General features: G+C 64.5%; 1 protein-coding gene across 6 annotated transcripts in view; it reads right to left on the bottom strand.

Annotated features, from left to right (window-relative positions):
- Nucleotides 1–4,678: 4,678 nt before the first annotated feature.
- ADGRB1 (adhesion G protein-coupled receptor B1) overlaps nucleotides 4,679–19,598 on the bottom strand; it is a 79,531-nt gene continuing 64,611 nt past the window's right edge. Inside the window, exons 25-33 of one of the 6 annotated variants that reach the window (XM_074353194.1) lie at nucleotides 18,631–18,840; nucleotides 18,436–18,534; nucleotides 15,154–15,325; nucleotides 11,847–11,942; nucleotides 10,213–10,267; nucleotides 7,449–8,155; nucleotides 6,316–6,351; nucleotides 6,029–6,133; nucleotides 4,679–5,480 (exon numbers count right to left, since the gene is read on the bottom strand). In XM_074353194.1, coding sequence (XP_074209295.1) covers nucleotides 5,280–5,480; nucleotides 6,029–6,133; nucleotides 6,316–6,351; nucleotides 7,449–8,155; nucleotides 10,213–10,267; nucleotides 11,847–11,942; nucleotides 15,154–15,325; nucleotides 18,436–18,534; nucleotides 18,631–18,840 — 1,681 coding nt within the window. In that variant the 3' untranslated portion in view covers nucleotides 4,679–5,279. Of the gene's footprint in view, nucleotides 5,481–6,028; nucleotides 6,134–6,315; nucleotides 6,352–7,448; nucleotides 8,156–10,212; nucleotides 10,268–11,846; nucleotides 11,943–15,153; nucleotides 15,326–15,446; nucleotides 15,815–18,435; nucleotides 18,535–18,630; nucleotides 18,841–19,598 lie in introns of those variants that run through there. The other 5 variants (XM_074353195.1, XM_074353196.1, XM_074353197.1 and 2 more) reach the window with 5 other exon arrangements.

The following is a 19,598-nucleotide window of genomic DNA, read 5'->3' as shown; positions in this document are numbered from 1 at the left end:
TGACAAAGTAACCTGGGGAGCCCGCTGCTCCCCACGCCTGGAGAGGTGTGGAGTCAGACTGCCGGCCTGGAAGCGGTCTTAGTCCCCAGGTCCTGCTCCCCCGGCGCCCAGGGGGACCGAGGCCCAGAGAGGTCAAGACCTCCTGCCCCAGCCAGCCCTGAGGCCAGGGAGCGGGGGCCGGGACCACCACTGGCTCACCCTGTGAGGGGGTCTCACTGCCTTGGGGCCCCTCTGTGGGCCTCTCTGAGCAGACCTGGACAGGGGCGCCGATGCCCCAGTGGGCAGGGGCACACCAGGCAGGGACATGGAGGAGGTCCTGCAGGAGCCAGAATCACCCGCACCATCTCCCAGGTGTCTGCAGGGAGGGGACTGTGGGATCCCCACTCTGCTGGGGGGCCAGAGACCTCCCCTGGCCACAGGCAATAATGGCAGAGCTGGACTGTAGGGGGGTCCTTGTGACCCCTCCCTTCCCGTCCCTGACCCATGCACTCTGAGGTCTGCAGGCAGCTCCAGGCAGGCCTTGGTGGCCTTGAGCCAAAATGCCAACAGGTCCCTGCCGAGGACGGCGGCCCAGGCCCCCAGGTTTTTACGTCTGTCAGAAAGGGTGGCCTGGTCATCTTCCAGGGCAGTGGAATGGCCAAGATGGGGGTGGGTGGCAGTTTCTGGGCTTCTTACGTGGGACCCCAGCTGTCCTGTCACCTTGGGGAGCCACGTGGGGATGGGCCAGGGAGGTGGCAGCTCTCCAGGCCTGCATTCTGGTGACACAAGCCCTGGTTTTAGGAGGTTGCAGTGAGCTGGGGGTGGGTGGAGCAGGGTTGGGAAGAGCGGTCTGGAAGGTTCTGGAACAAGTTCTGGAGCATGAAGCACACAGTGGATTTGCTATGAGAGCCTAGGGAGGGTCTGTCCTTCACCTTGAATGAGACCAGAAGGAGCCAGCAGAGGTTGGGAGGTGTCCAACTGGTGGTCAATAAGCAGCCCCGACAGTGGCGGAGGGAGTGGTCCACCAGGCTCGGGGCGTGTAAGGACTGAGAGCAGGTCTGCTGATGGGGGCAGGAGCCCTTCCTGCTGCAGCATGAGGTTAGACCAGAGGAAGGACTTCCTAACAGTGCATGTGTTTGTGGCTGGGTTGGGGCCAGGAAGCGAGGTGGGAAAGGTGGTTGAGAAGACCTTGCCAGAAAAGCTTCTGCCGCTTAGAGGCAGGGCCGCCCAGGGTAAGAGTGGGGGCTTCTTGGGTCTCCTCGCCTCCTGCACTGCTGGAGCAGGTGACAGGGAAGAGAACGAACAGGTGGGAACCAGGTGAGGAGGAGCTGCCTCCAGTCTTAGGGGTGTGGGTGCTGGTGACACACACAGCTCCTGGCGGCTGCCGCTCCTGGCAGCTGCAACCCCAGGTGACTCAGAGGGTCCAGTCACCGTCCTCATGCCTCCCTCTTTCTGCCTGTCCACCCGTCCATCCTCCAGATGCTCCATCTGTGGGAGTGGGGGACAAGGTGACCCGGTCAGATCCTGATTTTCAATCCCAGAAGTACCACCATCAGCAACATGGATCATGGTGGCTGCCACCTTAGGCATCACCAGCACCAGAATCACTCCCCACTGCTGCCACTGTCTCTATCTCCAGCTCTACCACCTCCACCACCACAACCACCACCATCAGCACCATCATCATCACCGTCACCTGCACCATCATCATCACCGTCACCTCCACCACCACCACCACCACCACCACCACCACTGTCAGCAGCACCACCATCATCACCGAGACCTCCAGCTCCATCCACAAAACTGTCACCACCAGCCTTGGCTGAACACCCCTGCCCACCATGACCACCGCCGTCCTCTCCGTCGGGCTTGGTGGCGCCACCGACGGCAGATGAAGGCGGCAGAGGGGGCGTTCTTAGCCTCGCCAGCAACAGGCCGCAGGGGAAGATGGCACGTGTGCAAAGACGCCAAGACAACGAAGAGAACACAGGTCCAGGAAGATCTTTCTAGTGGCCTGGCCAGCTCTGGAAAGGAGTGGCTTCTGGTGGAGGGAGCCGATGGAGATGGAGGGGCCAAGGCTGCCCTTGCATAGCTGATACACTGAGGGGAGGGTCCAGGAACCAGAGCCAGGAGAGCCAAGGGCAGATGCAGCTCCACCCTCACTACATGTGGGATGCTGGCAGCATCCCTTGGCCACTCTGAGTCTCGGTCTCCTCTTCTGCAGGTGGCATCAGGACCCCTGCTTCGTCCCGTGCTGGCGGCACAGCAGTCTAAACCGCTGGATGAGGGCAGAGGTCCCGCCCCAGCGCTGAGCGCCTCAGGGTCCGTGGCCCGGAGCACCGCCCGGGACAGGGCTCACCACAAGAAGGTGATGGAGGGTAGACCCGGGCAGGGCCCAAGGGTTTTGACGAGTCTTGCAGGGACACCCTGGCAGGCTTCTTGCATGGAAAGCAAGGGAGCAGAGAGAAATTTCTGACTAGTCACTGCCTGAGCAGCTGTGAACATCAGGTCCAAGCAGAACAGAAGGTGTGGCCTCTCCCAGAAAGACAGAGCCTTCTTGGAAAGAAGAACCAGGATCAGAGGAAAACTGGAGTCTGTTCACAGGCTGACCCTAACTCTGGTCACTCTGAGCCTGGACCCTGGTGCCACACCAAGCCCTGACACCAGCGGCCCACACCATCTAGGCACTCCTCTTGCGTACAGGGAGTGGGTGGCTTGGGTCCATCTTGTCTTTTTTGTTTTTTCTTTCAGGTTTTCTTTTGCATAAGGTCCTGGGCATGAATGGGACAGGGGAGGTCAGGGAGCTGGCAAGACCCTGCCCTGGTCACTCCAGGAGGATGCTGGTGAGCCCTCTGCAGAAGTCCAGCCTTCCAGACCCTGGCCCGGTGCCCTGTGCTGCCTTCACTGTTGGGGGCCGGCCGGGGGAAGTGGGGGACAGTTGCTGGGGGCTCAGGACTTTCTCCACTTGGACCCCCCTGCTCCTAGGCGCTCTCCAGCTTCCTTCTGTAACAGCCAGAGGAAGCGGAGACCAGCACAGGACATGGCCCTCATCTGAACGCCCTGGGCCAGGTGGGCTTGGAATTCAAGTCTCTGGGTGTAGAGAGCCAGCAGTGAGCATGTGTGGGATTTCACTGAGACCCCAGGGCAGGGGCTTCTCAAACCTGCGAACGTGTATTTAGTGGTTAATGATCTGTAACAAGTGAGCTGTAACAAGCTTCAGTTTGGGTCTGGATTTGCCGCCAAATCTCACCCCGAATGTTGGCTTTTTGGAGGGTTCAGAATTGGGCTCGGCGACCGCGCCCTCGTGAGGCGCCGGCTCCCTGCTGTGTGCGACTGGGCGGGGTTTGCACCGCATCCTCTTGGTGGCCATGCTCCCCTCCCTTACTGCTGTCCACTCACTCAGGCCAGTTGTGGTCACTCAGCCCCTCCCAGCCATGCATGGTCGCCAGGATCCCTCTCCATCCTCGGTCATCTGTGGTCACCAGCGATCACTGCGGTCACTCACATGTGTGGCAGCACCTGCCAAGGCCCTCTCCAGGCCCATCTCCACATGCTGCTGAGGACCCTGGAGTTGGGGAGTGGTGGTCACAGGCGCATCAGCAAGATTCCCACAAGCTGAGCCCCGACTTGGGGAGCAAGGCTGCCATGGGGACCCTGAGCCGGGCAGCCCCCCCCGCCCCTCAGCCGGGGCTGGCATTGTTTTCATTCTGCATGACTTGGTTGGGGGCCCATAATCTTGGGGTGTGGGCCTCCAAATGACCCACCTGTATACCTCCTCCTTGGGCAGGTGGCCCCTCTGCTGCCTCTTGGGGCCCAGCGCAGCCCTCCTGGCTGGCTGAGGCCCTGGGGCTTCCCGGGGTGGGGAACACAGCTTGGTGGGGAGGGAACCTGCTTAACTGCCTCTCCCAGGCTCCTGGCTCCCCAGCCAGCGCCGTGGGGCGGCTCAGGCTGCCCCCTGCTGGAAGCATGGAGGAGACACAGGCCCCTGCACTTCCACTCACTGGGTGAGCACTTCATAGCTCAGACCCAGAAACCAGCAGGGGCCATGGGCCAGGCCGAGTTGGAAGGAGGCAGAGAACTGGAGAGATGGGGAAGGGTCCTGGCATGTACCCAGCACCCGCAGGCATGGGGGCGGCTCTGGGTGTGTTCACATCTGTCTGTCATACCCATGCCTTGACAGCTGAGACCACCGAGGCCTGGGGGCAACAGGCACCTGGTTCCAAGTCCAGCCAGTCCAGCCCAGCAAGGGGGGGAGGCAGATGGGACAGGGATGATACAGAAGAGGGTGGGGTCCTGGAGGAGGCCCACCGAGGCCAACGGAAGGACGGGGGTCCCAAGTTCTGAAGGCTCCTACCCTTTCCAGATCCTCTGCCCCCACGTTTCTTTCTCCTGTCTCAGACTGTTTTTAAAAGCACCCTCTGTTGTTTTTGTCCAGCAACGACTCTGGGCACACGGGGAGGTCAAATTCCTGCCCCTGTGGGTTTGGAAGTCTGAAAGCCCAAGGAAGGGAGGGGCGGGGGAGCAGGCCCCGGTCCCAGGTCTCTGTCCTGTTCCCACAGCACACGGGGTGGAGCAGCTTGCTGCCAGGCCTCCCTGGCCCTCCCTGACCTGGGTGGAGGGGCCAAGGCCAGCAAAGCCCACCCCCAGCCCACAGGATCCGGGCTTGCGTGCTGCACAGAGGATGGCCACACAGAGAGGATGTGGGTTTTTAATTCTTTTTATTGAAGAAAAGAAAAGGAGAGAAAAAATAGATTCCCCACCCCTGCTTCTTCCCGGAGTGGGCTTCTGGTCCTGCCCCTGGGGTGGCATAGGGGAGAGGGCCGTGCTCTCCGCCTGGGTCTGGGGAGCGGCCCCAGGGCCCTGGAAAGGTACATGGGTCTGGCTGCTTCCCGAGGGATGGGGGTGTCTAAAAAACGGTGCCAGGCCGGCCAGGCTGAGCAGGCTGGTCCGCCGCCGCAGCAGCTCAGGTGGGCATCCCGGGGAAGCTGGCCACACCGGCCTGGCCATTGTCCGCGGCCACCGGCCTGCCTGCCTGCCCTCCGGGGCCGGGCCCGAGGAGGGCAGAGTCTGAGGCACCTTCAGGCCTCAGGAGCCCTGTGCCCACAGGGGCGCCACCGCCTCCTGTCCCGTCTGGCTCTGGTCCCAGCACTGCGGGCCTCTGCCTGGCCGCCGTCCGAGCGCCCTGAGGCCTGGGCGCGGGCCTCGCCCGCCGCCCGCGAGTGTGTCTGTGCCCGTCCGGCAGGAGCGGGCAGAGCAGCGTCCCTCCTCTGTGGCCCGGTGCATGGCCGCTGCCCGGCCGCTCAGACCTCGGTCTGGAGGTCGATGATGTCCTGGCCCACCAGCGGGATGGTGGCTCCCGACTTCTCCCACTCCACGCTCCGCAGCTCCAGCGGCGACGGCGGCGGCGGCTCCAGCTCCTTCCTCGCCCACGCAGGCGTCCCGTGCGCTTTCCGGAGGCTCTCCCAGGGCCGCTTGTTGGGCGTCTGCTGCTTTTCTGGCTGCTGGCCGGCGGGCGGTGGAGGCGGTGGGGCCCGAGACGATGCCGAGCAGGTGGGGAGTGGAGACAAGGAGGCAGACAGTGAGAAAGGCAGGTGTGGGCGGCAGGGAGACCCCAGCCCAGAGAGGGAAGTGCAGGAGCAGAGCCCTTCCCAGACCGCACGAGGGTTAAGGCCCCCCACCACTGGGCAAGAGTGGTGGGGGGCTGCAGGGAAGGGCAGCTGGAAGCCCCTGCCGGCTCAGGGCCTCTCGCTTGGCTGTCGCCCTCCTCTGGGAGGCAGCCTTGCCCCGGCTCCCCCAGCCCAGTGCACCACCTGTGCTTCCAGACGGGGCCCCTGGGACAGACCCGTCTGCCTGCCCTGTTCCTCTGGGTATGTAGAATGGGCTGGGTCAGGCCAGCCCTCCCAAAAAGTTGAACGAATGAATGAATGAAGTAGGTGGAAGGAAGGAGAGAAGGCAGCCTTACCTACAGGGTTTCCCACAGCCTCGCCCCGCCCCTGCCCTCAGGCCCGCCCGCCCGCCCGCCCCACACCCCGCCCCGCTTCCTCCAGACCTTGCTGTCAGGGCCCAGCACCTCCTTGTCCTTCTCCGAGTGCTGCAGCTTCCTGTTCAGGTCCTGGAACATGTCCTGGTGCCGCTTCCGAGTGTGCATGATTTTCTGCAGGGGGAGAAGGGGAGCAAGCCCTGAGCCCGGAGGGGGCCGCCCTGCCCTGCCCCAGCCCAAGGCAGGCCCCTGGAGCCTGGCCTCCCGGTCAGGGCGGGGTCCTCCTCCCCAGACCCCTCCCTGCCTTTTGGAAGGCCTGGGCCCCGGAGTCTGGGGCAGGGGAAACCAGAACCCACCTCAAAGTCCAGTTCCGCATATCGTGATTTCCGCCGCTGTGGGGAGAAGGGGTTTGCGCGCGTTCACAACCAGATTCCCCCAAATCCCTCAACCACAAGTCCTTGCCGGAGGACAAAGGAGGCCAGGGACCCCCGCACCTGGATGCCTGCCCTCGGTCCCAGCCAGGCCCTGGGAGACACGCCTCTAGTTGCACTGAAGCTATGGCTCTCAGTGCCCAGGCCCCTTGTAGGCCACCCCTGCCCGGAGACATAGGAAGCCCAGACGGGGGGCTCTGGGGGAAAACGGTGGGCAGAATGAGGGGTCACTGGGCCTAAGGAAACAGAAGCCAGAAGCCCTAGAAGGCAGGGCAGGCTGTGATGAGCCCTGACTTACCTTCTGTCCCACCTCAAGGACAGTGCCAGGGCTGGGCAAGGGTGTCCAGCTCAGGCTGCCCAGGACACACTCCCAGGACTAAGAGGTCTGGACACAGGGCCGTGGCATGACTGGGTGGCCACAGAACCAGGACCCAGGGCTGCATAACCAGAGGCCATAATCCAGGAGGTGGGAGCCCAGCCTGGGGAGGGTGGGGCTCCCCAAGGGTGCTGGACCTGACTGCTCCCCACCCTTCCTGTCTCTGAGTCCCCATTCCACAGGCTGACCGAGGCCTGGGGGTCAACTCCAGGTTTTGGACTGGTCTAAGGAGGGTCTGGCTGGCGTGAGCGCCCAATCACGGAAGGGGCTAGATTCAAGCTGGTTCAAGTCCAGCTCAGCGTCCTGGCTGTGGGCTCCTGAACCCCTGTGCCGTGAGTGAGACCACCACCAAGGGTACAAGAGGCCGTTTAAGCACAGGCACCAGCTCCCAGTTATGAGGGCCCAGAAAGCCCTGTATCTCTTGCCAGCAGGGGAAGGCAAGTTCTCAGTCTCTCTTCTTAACAATGGGACTCTTGCCGGCAGGGGTGAGCCACGATGCTGGCCTCCAGGCACCCCCCTCCTGGGCTCCCTGAAGCTGGCCGCCAGCCTCACCGGGGACGCCCTACACCCTCAGTCCCACCTGCTGAGCCCCAGCCCAAATCCACAGTGCCCACAATGTGCCTGTCCGTTGCCGGCTAGGGCCCACCCGGCCCCTGCCTCCCTGCGCCTGGGCTGCCCTTACCTCCAGGGAGCTCACAGACAAGGTGGTGACGCTCTCGTTCTTGGTCCCGGGCCCCGTGCCGGGCCCCGGGTGGGCAGCGGGCTCCCCGGGCTCTTTCAGACTAGGGGGTGCCGGCTCCAGGGCAGGCGGTGGGGGCAGGGGCTGCTGGGGGGGCGGGGGTGGGGGCGGGGGTGGGGGCGGCGGGGGCTGGGTGGGGGGCGCCTCGGGGGGCCCGCCTCCAGGGGCCTGGCGGGAGGGTGGGCTGCGGGCGGGGAGACCAGCGTCAGGCGCCATGCTGAGGTGGATGAGGCGGGTCTGGGGCATCTGGTCGATGTGGATGCTGTACTTGGGTTCCTCCTGGGGCTTGGGCCGCAGCGTGGCTGTGGCCGTGGGCAGGATCACGTAGCTCGTGTCCAGGGCCTTCTCCTGGGCCCGGCTCAGCTCCGTGTCCAGCTTCTTGAAGATGTCCCCATCGCCGACAAAGGACGACTTGGGCGCCCTGTCTTTCTTGAGGGTCAGCGAGTGGTTGGGGAAGTCGGGCAGGGGGCCGCCCGGGCAGCGGGGCGAGCCATGCAGGTGCAGCTTGGACACGTTGGCTGGCAGGCTGTTGAAGTTGGGGGGCGCCTTGGCGTGGGCCAGCTTCAGCTTCTCCTCCTCGGGCAGCGACGGCCGCTTGAGCGTCCCTGTGATGGTGGCCGTGCGGCAGGCTGCAATGTCCTTGTTCAGCACTGCGGGGACAGGCCAGGGGGCCGGTCAGGGCAGAGAGGGGTGCTGGGTCCCGCTCGGGAACAACCTGCTGGCTGGTCTCGGCAGCCTCCTTCGGGTTTGGTGCTACCGCAGCTGGGGCTCCCCTGTCCTTTCAGACGAGGATGGGACGCAGGGGTGCCTCTCCTCCCTGGAAGAGGACAAATGACCTCCACCCACAGCAGCTGGAAAGGGCAAGTGAGGGGCGGCCTGCGCTGCCTGGAGGTGCCGGGACACAGCCTCTCGCTGGGCTCCCGCTTGCCCACTGCCTGCCTCGCTCCCGCCTGTCCGCTTAGCCTCTTTAGGCCCACACAGAGCCCCAAGCTGCAGGCCCAGCTGCCCACAGCCCACTTGGAGCCCATCCTCTGGAAACAAGATCTGACCACAGGGCCCTCCCCACGCAGGCGCTGGCCAGGTGATCAGGCTCCCATGCCACACCCTTGCCCAGCCCCCAGCTGCCCGGGCCGATCATCACTCACCCAACCCCGGTCCTCCTCCGCCCTCCTGACGGCCTCAGGTCGGCACCCCTTCTCTTCCCTACTCTGGATGCCAACACCAACACCCAGGTCTGCAGTCCTGCCCTGCCCCTGCCCCACGCGGCCCAACAGACCTGCCATCTTTCCGGCCAAACCTGCCCGCCCCCGTGGTCAGGAAAAGCCCCCCTCCCTTGCAGGTCCCTCCCCCTGGCTGTCCACCTCAGAGCCAGTATCGAGTGCCGTGGACAGAGTTGTGGGCCTCCCTTGCACAGATCCTGCAGCAGGCCCCCCTGCACTCGCCAGGGCTCCCACCTACCCTGGGCTGGTCCCTGCCCTCCCTACACTCAGCGCCTGGGACTGTGTCTCTGGTCCCACCCCCAGGCATCAGCCACTCCACTGCTCTGGAGGCCACAGATCAGGCTGCCCTACTAATGAGTAATAAAAACTTTTTTTTTTTTTTAACACATCAGTCCATGGGCTGATGTGTTCACAGAGAGCCCCTGCTTTTTTTTTTCTTTTTTTTTTTTGAGGAAGGAACTTCGGGCTCAGAGAGGCCAGCACCACACAAACAGGGCTAAGCTCAAGTGCCCAAAAGCCCTGAAGTCTTGGAACCATCTCTCCGGTGGTTGGCTAGAGCACATGAGGCTAAGACAGGGCAGGAAGGATGCTCTGTTCACCTCCAGTCTAGCCCAACCCAGAGGCCGTCCCCTTCAGGAAGCCCTCCTGGGGTCTAGCAAGCAGCAGCTGACACTCCTGACTTGGGGCTCTCCCATTCCCTCTGCATGGCTATCTCTAGAGAAGACGCTCCTCAAATGTCTACAGACCAGAGGGAGCAAGACTAGTTGGTCCTCCACAGCCCAGAGAGACACTGCCTATCACTGGCCCCAAACACCTGGCTCTCAGCAACGACATTTGGACAGCTTCCTTTTACTGGGCAATTGATTCCCTTTTTGCACTTTCTTCCAGGAAGCTCATTGCTAACCCAGGGCTCAGCAGTTGGTTCTTTTCACCATTTTCCTCCTGCTCCCACGGATGTTCCCCAAGTCTGAAAGCCCGACCAGGCCCTACTCCACGGCTGGACCAATAGTGAAAAAATGAAGGCAACACACAACGTGGGCCCTTGAGGGCGGGCAGGCAGGGTGGCGGAAGTGGGTCTCCCTGAGCTGGCCCAGCCTCATGGCCCCTACAAGAAGGATCGAGGGCAGAGATCAGAAAGATGCATGAATGCAGAGGACTGGGCATGTGCTGAGGGAGAGAAGCGGGCCAGGGCCGGGGCAGCGGAGGCCCGGACGGTCCCCTCCAGTGCTAAAAACTCCACCAGCACCTGCTGGGTACTGAGCCCAAGGACAGGTTTCCGGAGGCTTCTGCTTATGCCCCGCAGACCCTGCCGGCAGCCTTGAGGGAGTGGGTGGGGGATGGGAGGCATGGAGGTGGCCAGCGCAGGCCAAGGTCTGTGGTCAAGCCTCATGGTGTGCGGGTGGGATGAGGACAGACGAATGAGCGGGCAGATGCACGGAAAAAAGAAAAGGAAGTGGGCCCAGGAGAGGGCCACCTGTCGCTCTCACCTGTCAGGCGCTCACCTGATCTACAGGCCAGATCCACGTCCTTCTCAAAGTCAGTCTGCAGAGAGAGGAGGGGGAGTGAGGGCCCAAGGGCGGGTGGGCGGGGCCGGGCTGCTGCCTGAGCGCCAGGCTGTCTGTGGGCCGGGAGGAAGGGGCTGTGCTGGAGCTGCTCCCGTGTGCGTGCTCGCGTGTGGGTTGCTGTGCATATGCACACGTGAGTACCTTCTTCCTCCAAGGCGTCTGCAGATCAGCCACAGCTCACTCACGCTCTTGGACCCTTTGGACTCAGTTCCCCCCACCCCGGCCTCCTGGGCCCCCAGTACCAGAACCCCCCTGCTCCGTCCCTCCAACAGGAGAGGACACATGGAGGGCCTCACACCTGAGCCCCCTGCTGCCCAGGCCGCCACCGCTGATGTGCCGGAGTGGGGGCCTGCCCCATGTCACCTCTTTAGTCCTCACCGCAGCCCAGGGGACCAGGAAATGGAGGCCAGCTGGCCCAGGAGAGCAGAGCGGGGTTGGGAGGCAGATGTCTGGTGCCAGGGAGGGACCAGCTGCCCCTGGAGCAGTGGCTGTGGTCTCTGCCGCAGCACCCTCCCCGTCCCAGGCTAGGAGCTGGGGGAGGTGGGAGGGTGGCCTCGGCCCTGCCCTCGGGTAGCTCAGCCTGTTGGAGAACCCGGCTCAGGCCACCCAAGGGTGGGCTGTGGCCTTCCCCAGGGACTGAGGGGCCCCAGGGGATGGCCAGGCCCTTCATCAAGCCTGGAAGTCCCTTCCTGGCAAATGCAGAGATCAGCTTGGCAGGAAGTCTACACAGTCTTCCCCTAGGGTCGGAGAGCAGGCCAGAAGAAGTGTCAGGGAGTCACTGCGTCAGTGTCATCCCGCCCCTCTGACCAGTGGGCCCGACTCCTCCCACTGTGGGCCCCTGCCTCACCCCTGCTTCTGCTGAGGCCCTGTCTGTGACCCTCACAACCACCGTGAAGTGGCCAGGCTCACCGAAGACTGAATGAGCACTTCCTGCCTGCCAGGGGCACCCAGCGGGCAGCAGGCACCAAGTGACAGCAGGGAGGACACTACCGAGGACACTACCAGGGCCCGAACGGGCAAGGCAGCCTGATGGGGGTCAGGGAGGGCTCCCTGGAGGAGGTGCCACTTGCAAGGTGGCAGCAGGAGCAGACAGGGGTGTGCAGTGCGTGGGGCTGAATGGTGTGCATAATGCCAGAGGACCAGGCAGTCAGATCCTGAGAGGAGCTGGTTGAGGACAAGGCCAAGGTGTGGTGGGGGGTTGGTCCCAGGGGGAGGGCAAGTGAGCCAAGTTCCGTTCCTGGCTGAGCTCGAGGGCAAAGAGAGGTGTGGAAGGTGCAAGGATGAGGGTCAGCCAGCCAGGGAATGGGGTCTGGCCAAAGGGCACTGCTGGTACCAGAAGGTGGGCTTGGGGTGGACCCTAGCCCTACCCAGACTCCTGGTCAGTTTGACCCTGCCCATCCCCAAACCCTGGAGTGAGGATTTCACCTCAGCAGGCCTCAGTTTCCCCAACCTCAAAGGGGGCTCGGAGGTCCTCCGAGTGGGCTGCTGGGGCCTAGTGGAGACAACCAGTGTGGGCGCCAAGTGTGGGCAGCCTGTGCCCCAGCCCCGAGCCCTACCATGAGCTGGGCGTGGCCGTTCTGGAAGGAGCCCCCCGAGTCCCCGTTGCCCTCCTCCTGGCGATCCACCACGCGGCACTTCACAGCGTCCTGGACCTGGGGAGGGAGAGCACAGGCGGTCAGCGGCTGGCCAGCGCCCGCGGTCGTGCCGCCAGAAAGGCGAGGCCGAGAGCGGCCTCCCAGTGAGGGGCGCCCCGCCTGGACCCACACAGGCCCCGAGCGGTGGGGAGGGGCCCGCGGCGGGTGGGGCCCTGCCCCCAAGGGCACAGGCTCGTCTGCGGGGTGAAGGGACAGCGACCCAGGGGTGGCCTCGCCAGCAGCCGGCCCTCTGAACCCTGAGATTCTCTCTATGCCCTTTTAGGGGTGAAAGCTTAAAAACACGGAGCTCTGGGCCCCTGAGAACAGGCTGCAGGCCCTCCTGGCTAGAATCTGTCGGTAAGAACCCACTGTCGGGCTAAGAAGGGTCACTTGGTGCCCAGACTTGTCCTGAGCCACAACCCCATGTCCTCGAATTTCCAGGGCAAGCTGGGGTCAGGCCCTCACTCCCTTCGAAGAGGCCCTGCCCGAGTGTCCGGGAGGCCCCTGGGTGGGGGACGGGGTGCCGTGTCACATTACTGAGAGCAGCGTGTTCAGTTGAGGGGGACTGGACCACCACGGCCTCGGACTCGCCGGAGGGACGGTGAGGATGGCTCCGGGAGTCAGAAGGAGCTGCTGGAGGATGAGGGGACCCACTGGTCCAGAGGCGCTGCTGGTCAGCGCGAGCGAGGAGCCCTGGCTGGCACCTCCACGCGCTGGGCACTGGGGGCAGCAGTGAGCGGAGTGCCCTTCTCGTGGAACAGATGCCTCCAGGCCAGGACGAGCAAAGCAAGTAAACGGTGGTGCAGGCTGCACAAGCACAGAGGGTGGGGTGGGCTGGGCACAGAGGGCTTCCCGGAGGTGTCCTGTGCAGAGGTGGGGAGAGCTGGGAGGAGGGCATGGACCCATCCCCACCCACCCTGGACACAGAGTTTGTGCTGTTGTGAGGGGCTGCCCAAATCCAGTGCACCATGGCCACACAGCCGGGCAGAGGCAGGTCAGGGTCTTGCTGGCCTCAGAGCCACTGACACCAGGCAGCCCCCTGGGCCTCCCCCTGCAGGTGCACCTTCCTTCCACCCTTGTGCTTGCCGACCCGGGCGGCAAACATTTGCTAAGCCCTACTTCGTGCCCGGCGGAGGCAGGCCACGGTCCAGGAGACGGCAGACACGAAAGTACATTCTCCATCGGCACCAACAGGAGCTGGGACTCCCAGATGCCTCGGGTTCCCTCCTTCAGGAAGGCCGTCGGGGCCAGCCTCACCCACTCCGCTCTCCATGCCGGCACAGAGGAAGACCCTGCTCGTCCACCCGCTGGAGTGGTCCATGCCCAAGGCCCGGCCTCTGCCCCCCTGGCCCGTCTTCCTCAGCACAGCACCCCCAGCTGCGACCTGCCCCAGGTGGCAGGGCCCCTGCAGCTCGGACCCCACATGTGGGACCCCGGGGCTCATGGAGGGAGGCAGACGGAGACTGTCTGGCCTGGCCACCACGGGCGTGCGTGGGATCTAGGTCTAACCCCACATTCTAGTTTCCCGAAGGAGCGGGCCCTCAGGGCGCCTGGCTCCGGCGGAGCGGTGTCCCAGACCTTCCTGCCATCCCTGCCTGCACCCTGCGCCTCCTGTTCTCAGTAAGGGGTCCGTCAGAGCCCACTTTCTAATTGTTTTCCAGGGTCCGCCTTCTGGCCCTTCAGGGGCACAGCCTCTGTTTTCCCGTCCACCGAGCCCTGCAGCTCCCCCTCTGGTGTCTACAGCCTCTCTGTTTTGTCCTCAGGACATTCCTTTGTCCTAGTTGCTGCTCGTTTCACAGAAGCCAGGCAGCCCAAGGCCAGGAGCCTGGGTCACACCCCCTTGGTGTCCGGCTCTGTGCTGGCCTGGAGCAGGGAGTGTGCAGCAGCTACTCTGTGGGGCTGTCGTGAGAATCTCTAACGCGAGTACACTGAGGGCACAGGGAGCGCAGTTTTTCCTTCTGGGGTGTCGATGTGAGGTCTGCAAAGCTGCCTCTTCCTGGGCTGTCACTGTGGCTTCACTGCTGGTGGATCCGTGGCTCTTCTGGCGGAAACTGTCCCCAGGTCCTTACGGCTTGAGTGGTCGCTCGGGACCGACTGGACTGCTCTGGTTTGCAGGCCATGGGGGGCTGTTTCCACACCAGAAACGTTGAGTCTTCACCCTCCTCTTTCCTGTGGTTGGAGCCCCTGGAGAGGGGTATTCACATCTCCCCCAGGTATAAGCTGGGGGGCCTCAGTTGTTCCCAGTGGGGCACCCCCATCTTCAGCTGTGCAGCCCCCTGGATGGGGATGCTCCAGGTGGCGGAGGGTGGGTGGGCAGCACTGCCAAAGCACACAGGTGACGGATCGTCCACTACAGACCCCACCCCCGGTGTCCAGGGCCCCATTGACCCCACTTCCAGAAGCTTCCTGGTGGGCCCAGTTCATGCCCACGTGTCCTTCCGCCTCCAAATGCCCAGGTTCTGCTGCTGCTGCCTCCTCTCCCATTCCATCCTTTTGAACTGCTCTGCTTTAAAATCCTCTCTGCCCTCTTTCCAGGAGGTACTAGGGGAGTGGAGGTGACTCCACACCTGCCTACCCACTCTGCCCCTTCTGCCCCAGGGATGTCCCGGTGCCAAAGGAGGCTGCAACCTCGTGCCCCTCAGGTCCCTTCGCCGCTCCCCACACAACCTCAAAGTGGGCGCCTGTCCGCCTATGTCCAGATGGACGTTTTCCCCATTTCTACCCCCGAAGCCAGGAGCGCATCCCCTTTACCACTGCTACCAGCCAGGGGGCAGCTGGGACAGTCTGGCAAGAACCCTGCTCTTGTACCTCTGGAGAAGTCCAGGAAGTGCCAGAACAGGAGTCTCGGCTGCCATGCAGCCGTGTTACTACCTCCAGTGACTCTCCTTCCCGTGGGCCCCGGAGGCACGGAGCCCACCCCGACCCGGGTCCGAGCCAGCATGGGGCACCAGGATGCCTCTGGGAAGAGCTGACCGTTCTCAACAGCCCTTGCTGTGTGCTGGACACAAGTCCAGACTCATAGAAGCGTTCAGGGCGAAGAGGCCACCCTTCCCCACTTCCTGGCCTCATCCCAGAACCTGCCCACCGCGGGCACGTGCGGAGGCGGTGTCTCGGCGCCTGGAGCAGGCTGAGCGCCCGCGGCCCGCACACACTGCGGGCCCCGGCCCTGAAGGAGGGCCCCGGTGAGGGTGAGGGTGGGCGCCCGCCCAGCTGCCCACCCGGGGCCCACCTCTCTCCGCAGGATGCAGTGCACCATCACGATGACGAAGCCCTCCAGCGAGTCGAAGACGGCGAAGAGGATCTGGAAGAGTGCGGAGCGGCGGTCGGTGACAGCGAGCACGGCCGACATCCAGGTGAGCGCCAGCAGCGGCAGCACCACGCAGGAGCTCCACAGAGAGGCCCTGCGGACAGCGCGGCGGGCGGCGTTGTCAGCGCAGTCCCAGGCCCTGCTGCCCGGGCCGGGGCCTGGCCTCAGCCCGTCTCCCTCCCCGGGGCTGGGGCCTGGCTGCCCGTCCATCCCACCTGGGGAGTCTGGGCCCGCCGACCCTGGGCCGCATCCTCTGAGAGACCTCTCCTGCCCGGCCCTGCTGCCTCCTCTCCTGGGGCGCGGAGTTCGGCCAGCAACACCCCCAGCCCAAGGCCTTCCAGGGCAACGGGGACTCGGGAGGGCGGTCCCGAGGGGCCGGGCAGCAGTCAGGGCGGGACGTCTCTGGAAGACGCAGGTTCCTGGCTGTCCAGGAGGCCCCAGGGAGGGGGGGCGCACTGGAGGGAGAGGGACGGCTGCTGGGGAGGAGGCCCCTCCTCCCAGGTCCCTCAGGCCCCCAGCCAGGGGTCCAGGGCTCGAACTGCAAGATGGCCACGGGGAGGGCGTTTGACCAGGCCTCTGAGCTCTGGACAGAGAGAAAGAGAGAAAGAGGGAGGTGGGGAACCAGAGAACTCTTCAGGAGAGGTAAGGAGGTCTGTGAGGGGAGGAGACAGACAGACAGACAGGAACAGACGATAGGTGCTTCTTCCTCCTGGTGGGCCCTGCTCTGCTTTCCCCAGGGGACGAGCTACCTCCGGCCTGCAGCCCTCGCCCCCTCCTCCAGGGAGTCCTCCAGGAGCACCCCTGAGGCAGGCATCACCCTCTGCAGCCCAGCCCCTCCCTGCACCACCACAGGCTACATGTATGGTCACTCTGAGCCTGTTGCCCCATCCACAGTGGGGACACTATGCCACAGCAAGAGGCTGTTGTGGCAGCAGAAAAAGTGCCAGCAGGATGCCTGGAGTGAGATGGGTGTTGGGAAATGTGACTGACCACCCCCACACACTACCACCACTTTTAGGGCCACTGTGGCCCGAGGACCGCAGCCAGGGCGAGCTCCGCCCCTGGGCCAGGGACTGCCTGCAGGGCCCCGGAGGCTGCTGGGCTTCCTGCCCCATGCCACTAGTACCCGGCTCCCCTCCTCCCTGACTGGTCACCGGAGTCGAAAGGAGAGGCAGGAGCAGATGGGGCAGAACCGCAGGGCACCAGGGCTGGTGGGAGACAGCGGGGCCTTGGCCAGGGGGCCAGAGCTCACCCCACTTTGCTCCTCCACTCCCTTCAGCCTGGCTCACCCACTGAAGCCACTTCACCCACGCGGTGGACGACCTGTAAGGGGCCCAGCCCCGCAGAGACAGCTCTGTCCTCATGTCTTAGACAGCTCTCTGTGGCCAGGCACAGCGGCCACACCTGCCTCCTCCATCTCCTCCTCAGCCTCTCTAGGACCTCTCTAGGACCCAGGTCCCCGATCCCAGCCCCAGCCTGTGTCTCTTCCAGGATGGAGCCTCTAATTCTGCCCCCACCCAAGACCTTGCCCAGGCCAGGGGACGGCTCCCAGGTCCCCTTCCTAGCGGCTCAGGCCAGAGCCAAGAGTCGCCCTGAAGCGCCCACCCCTCTTCCCCTGGGCTCAGCAAGGGGTCCAGAACAAGAGCTCACGGACCACCCCCCACCCCGTCGCCTCCACACCCAGGGCCCCGCTGGCCTTGCCCCACTGCCCCTTGGCACTGCGGGCAAGCGGGTTAGGCAGAGGCCCGCGGGGCCGGGCGCCTGCCCCTGCAGGCTGCCTTCCCTCCGCAGCAGTAATGCCTGGGCCTGGCACAGGGCCTGGCACAGGAGGGCACGCAAGAACTTCATACTCCCACGATGCTGGTCCCCTCCCAGCCTGGGCCTCAGTCTCCCCGCTGTGATGGGTGGGGCCCCGTCGTCTCTCCTGTCTGAAGCAGGCCTTCTCTAGCCGGATCCCCAGGCACAGCCCCCGCCAACCCATGTTCTGAGCAGGAGGGGGCAGAGCCTCCCCACTGAAACGTCTCATCCTGCCGTGAGGCATCCTCCCTCGGGCCTGAGGCTGGCAGAAGGCCGGGGCTTGGGGACGCTTAAATTACTCAACTTCCTGCAGCTTCTGAAACATTTCTGCAGAGGGCCCCGTGGAAGGACCTCCGTGCAGGTCCAGGCATGACTGTCCGAAGGAGAGGCGGCTGGGGGGCGGGGGGTGCAGGCCAGAGGCAGCTGCCCCAACCGCCCCCTTTGGAAAAGCAGATGCCCCCGGGGGAGGGGTTTTGAGAGTGGATGGGGACGGGGGCAGGGCCACTGACTAACTTGCTGTGTGACCTCACAGGTAACGTTCCCGCAAGGCTCTCGGCTCGGCACCCCCCATCAAGGTGAGGCCATGTGTGCACCCCACAGAGCCTGCCTGTGAAACAAAGGAAGGGCTGAGCTGAGACCCGGGGGCGTCTGGCCCGTGGACCCTGCACGAAGGAGCAGCTCACCCTCTCCCCAGAGGTTTCTGGCTCCACTGGACAAATCCCTGCCCAGGAAGCGAGTCCGCCTCTGCCCACGCGCTCCCCACGGCCAGGAGGACCCTCTACATGGGGCCTCTGAAGTCCTGGCCCCGGGGCCCAGATTGGGACGTAAACACAGGAGGGGGACCCGTGTGTCTCGGGACAAGACAACGGACACTCTCAGGTCAGCTGAGCCGAGGTCCCTCGGGATTTAGCACCCATCCTGGGCCCCAGCTGCGCTGTCCCTGCCCTGCTCCCAGCCCCCTGGTGGCAGCCCAGGGTCAGCAAATGAGCCAGCTGCCCTGAGCACATGGCCTGCCTCTCTCACACTCACGTCCAGTAGTGAGCAGCACACACTCCCCAGCCTCCTGCGCTCATACTCATGGTCCTGACACACGCACACACTTGTACACTCAGAGCGTTGTGGCCCCAGCACAACCACTGACCATGGCCACCAGCTGACCGTGTTCTTGCAGCCACACACGCCCACAGCCCGAGGCCTGGAGCACGGGTGGGAGCCTGGCCGGGGAGGGGGCAGGACAGGAAACGAGGTGGCCAAAGCTTGGGGAGGCCGGGCAGGGGCTGCCTAAGACCCCAGAGTGGATGGCGGAGATGACAGAAATGAAAGAAAAAGTTTAAAACAAACAAAATGTAACTCAGGAGAGCAGAGCCCGGCGGGCGGGTGGGCGGGCGGGTGAGGAGAGGCACTAACATGGCGTTACTGGCGGCTTCGGAGGTGGCGTCGGCCGCAGAGACGACTGCACACTCGGCACATGTGAGGGCGCGCCCGAGGCGGGCCGGGGGCAGCTGACTGCAAGCGAAATCAAAAGACTGAAACAAAAGCAAAATTGTTCTGGCAGAAACCGGTGTGGGGAGGGTGGGGAGGACGGGTAACAGCAAAACCAACCAGAGGGTCCAGCCCGAGCCTCCCCGGGCGGCGTGGGGTCCGAGGGGGAGGGCAGGTGCGGTCAGGCTCCAGGGGTGGGGGCGCCGATGGGAGGCCCGGGTCCTGAGGGGCTGCTGGTGGGGCTCAGGGTCCTCAGGCCCCTTTCCACCTGCTGCACCCAGGGCCTGGGGGTAGAGCCGGGGCGGGGTCTCCGGGCCGGATGCGGCTGGCCTGAGGGGAGGGCAGGGCCGGTCCCCGACTGCTTCCACGCTCAGCTGAGGACCGTGCTATCTGCCCACATTCACACGAAGCAGCAAGACACCTGGATGAGGCCACCGTCTCTTCCTTCTGGCTCCCCCACGTGTGGTCTCACCACGCACTGCCCCAGCCACGGAGGGCTTTGCCCGACGGTCAGTGGTGGCGTCTGTCAGCTACCTGGGCTGGGGCCTCCCGCCACTGCGTGTGTGTGTGTGTGTGTGTGTGTGTGTGTGTGTGCGCGCGCACGCGCGCGCAAGGCTGTGTGCAGTCACACGGCTGATTCCGGGGGTGCTTCTCAGTGGTGGCACTGCTGCGCTCAGGGGTGGGCCCCTCGAAGCAGGCGGCTGCCCCGCCCTGCTGGGCTCTCGCCCGCACCTGCCCAGCTCTGGCCCTGCTCTGCCAGCCACGCCCCTGCCTCAGGCTCAGCCTGCTCGGCCGGCAGACCCCGCCTCAGGGGTCACCACAGGAAGCAGACAAGTCAGGGACAGCCAGGTGGGCGCACGGCGCCTCCCTGCTGCCTCGACCACACGTGCACTCCTTGGTGTGTGACACACTACTCTGGGAGCACGTGTGGGTGACAGTGTGTTCTGGCACTGGCTGGGGCGAGGCCTGCTAATCCCCACTTCACAGACTCAGAGAACAGGCCCAGGGCGCAGGGGACCCAGGCCCACAGACGGCCAGGCCAGGCTGCCAGCCACTGTGGGCTCTCCAGGGTCACATGCCTCCCCCAA

The sequence above is a fragment of the Camelus bactrianus genome, chromosome 25, assembly GCF_048773025.1.
Source record: "Camelus bactrianus isolate YW-2024 breed Bactrian camel chromosome 25, ASM4877302v1, whole genome shotgun sequence".
Taxonomy (NCBI): domain Eukaryota; kingdom Metazoa; phylum Chordata; class Mammalia; order Artiodactyla; family Camelidae; genus Camelus; species Camelus bactrianus.
This window is presented reverse-complemented; position numbering and strand designations above follow the sequence as displayed.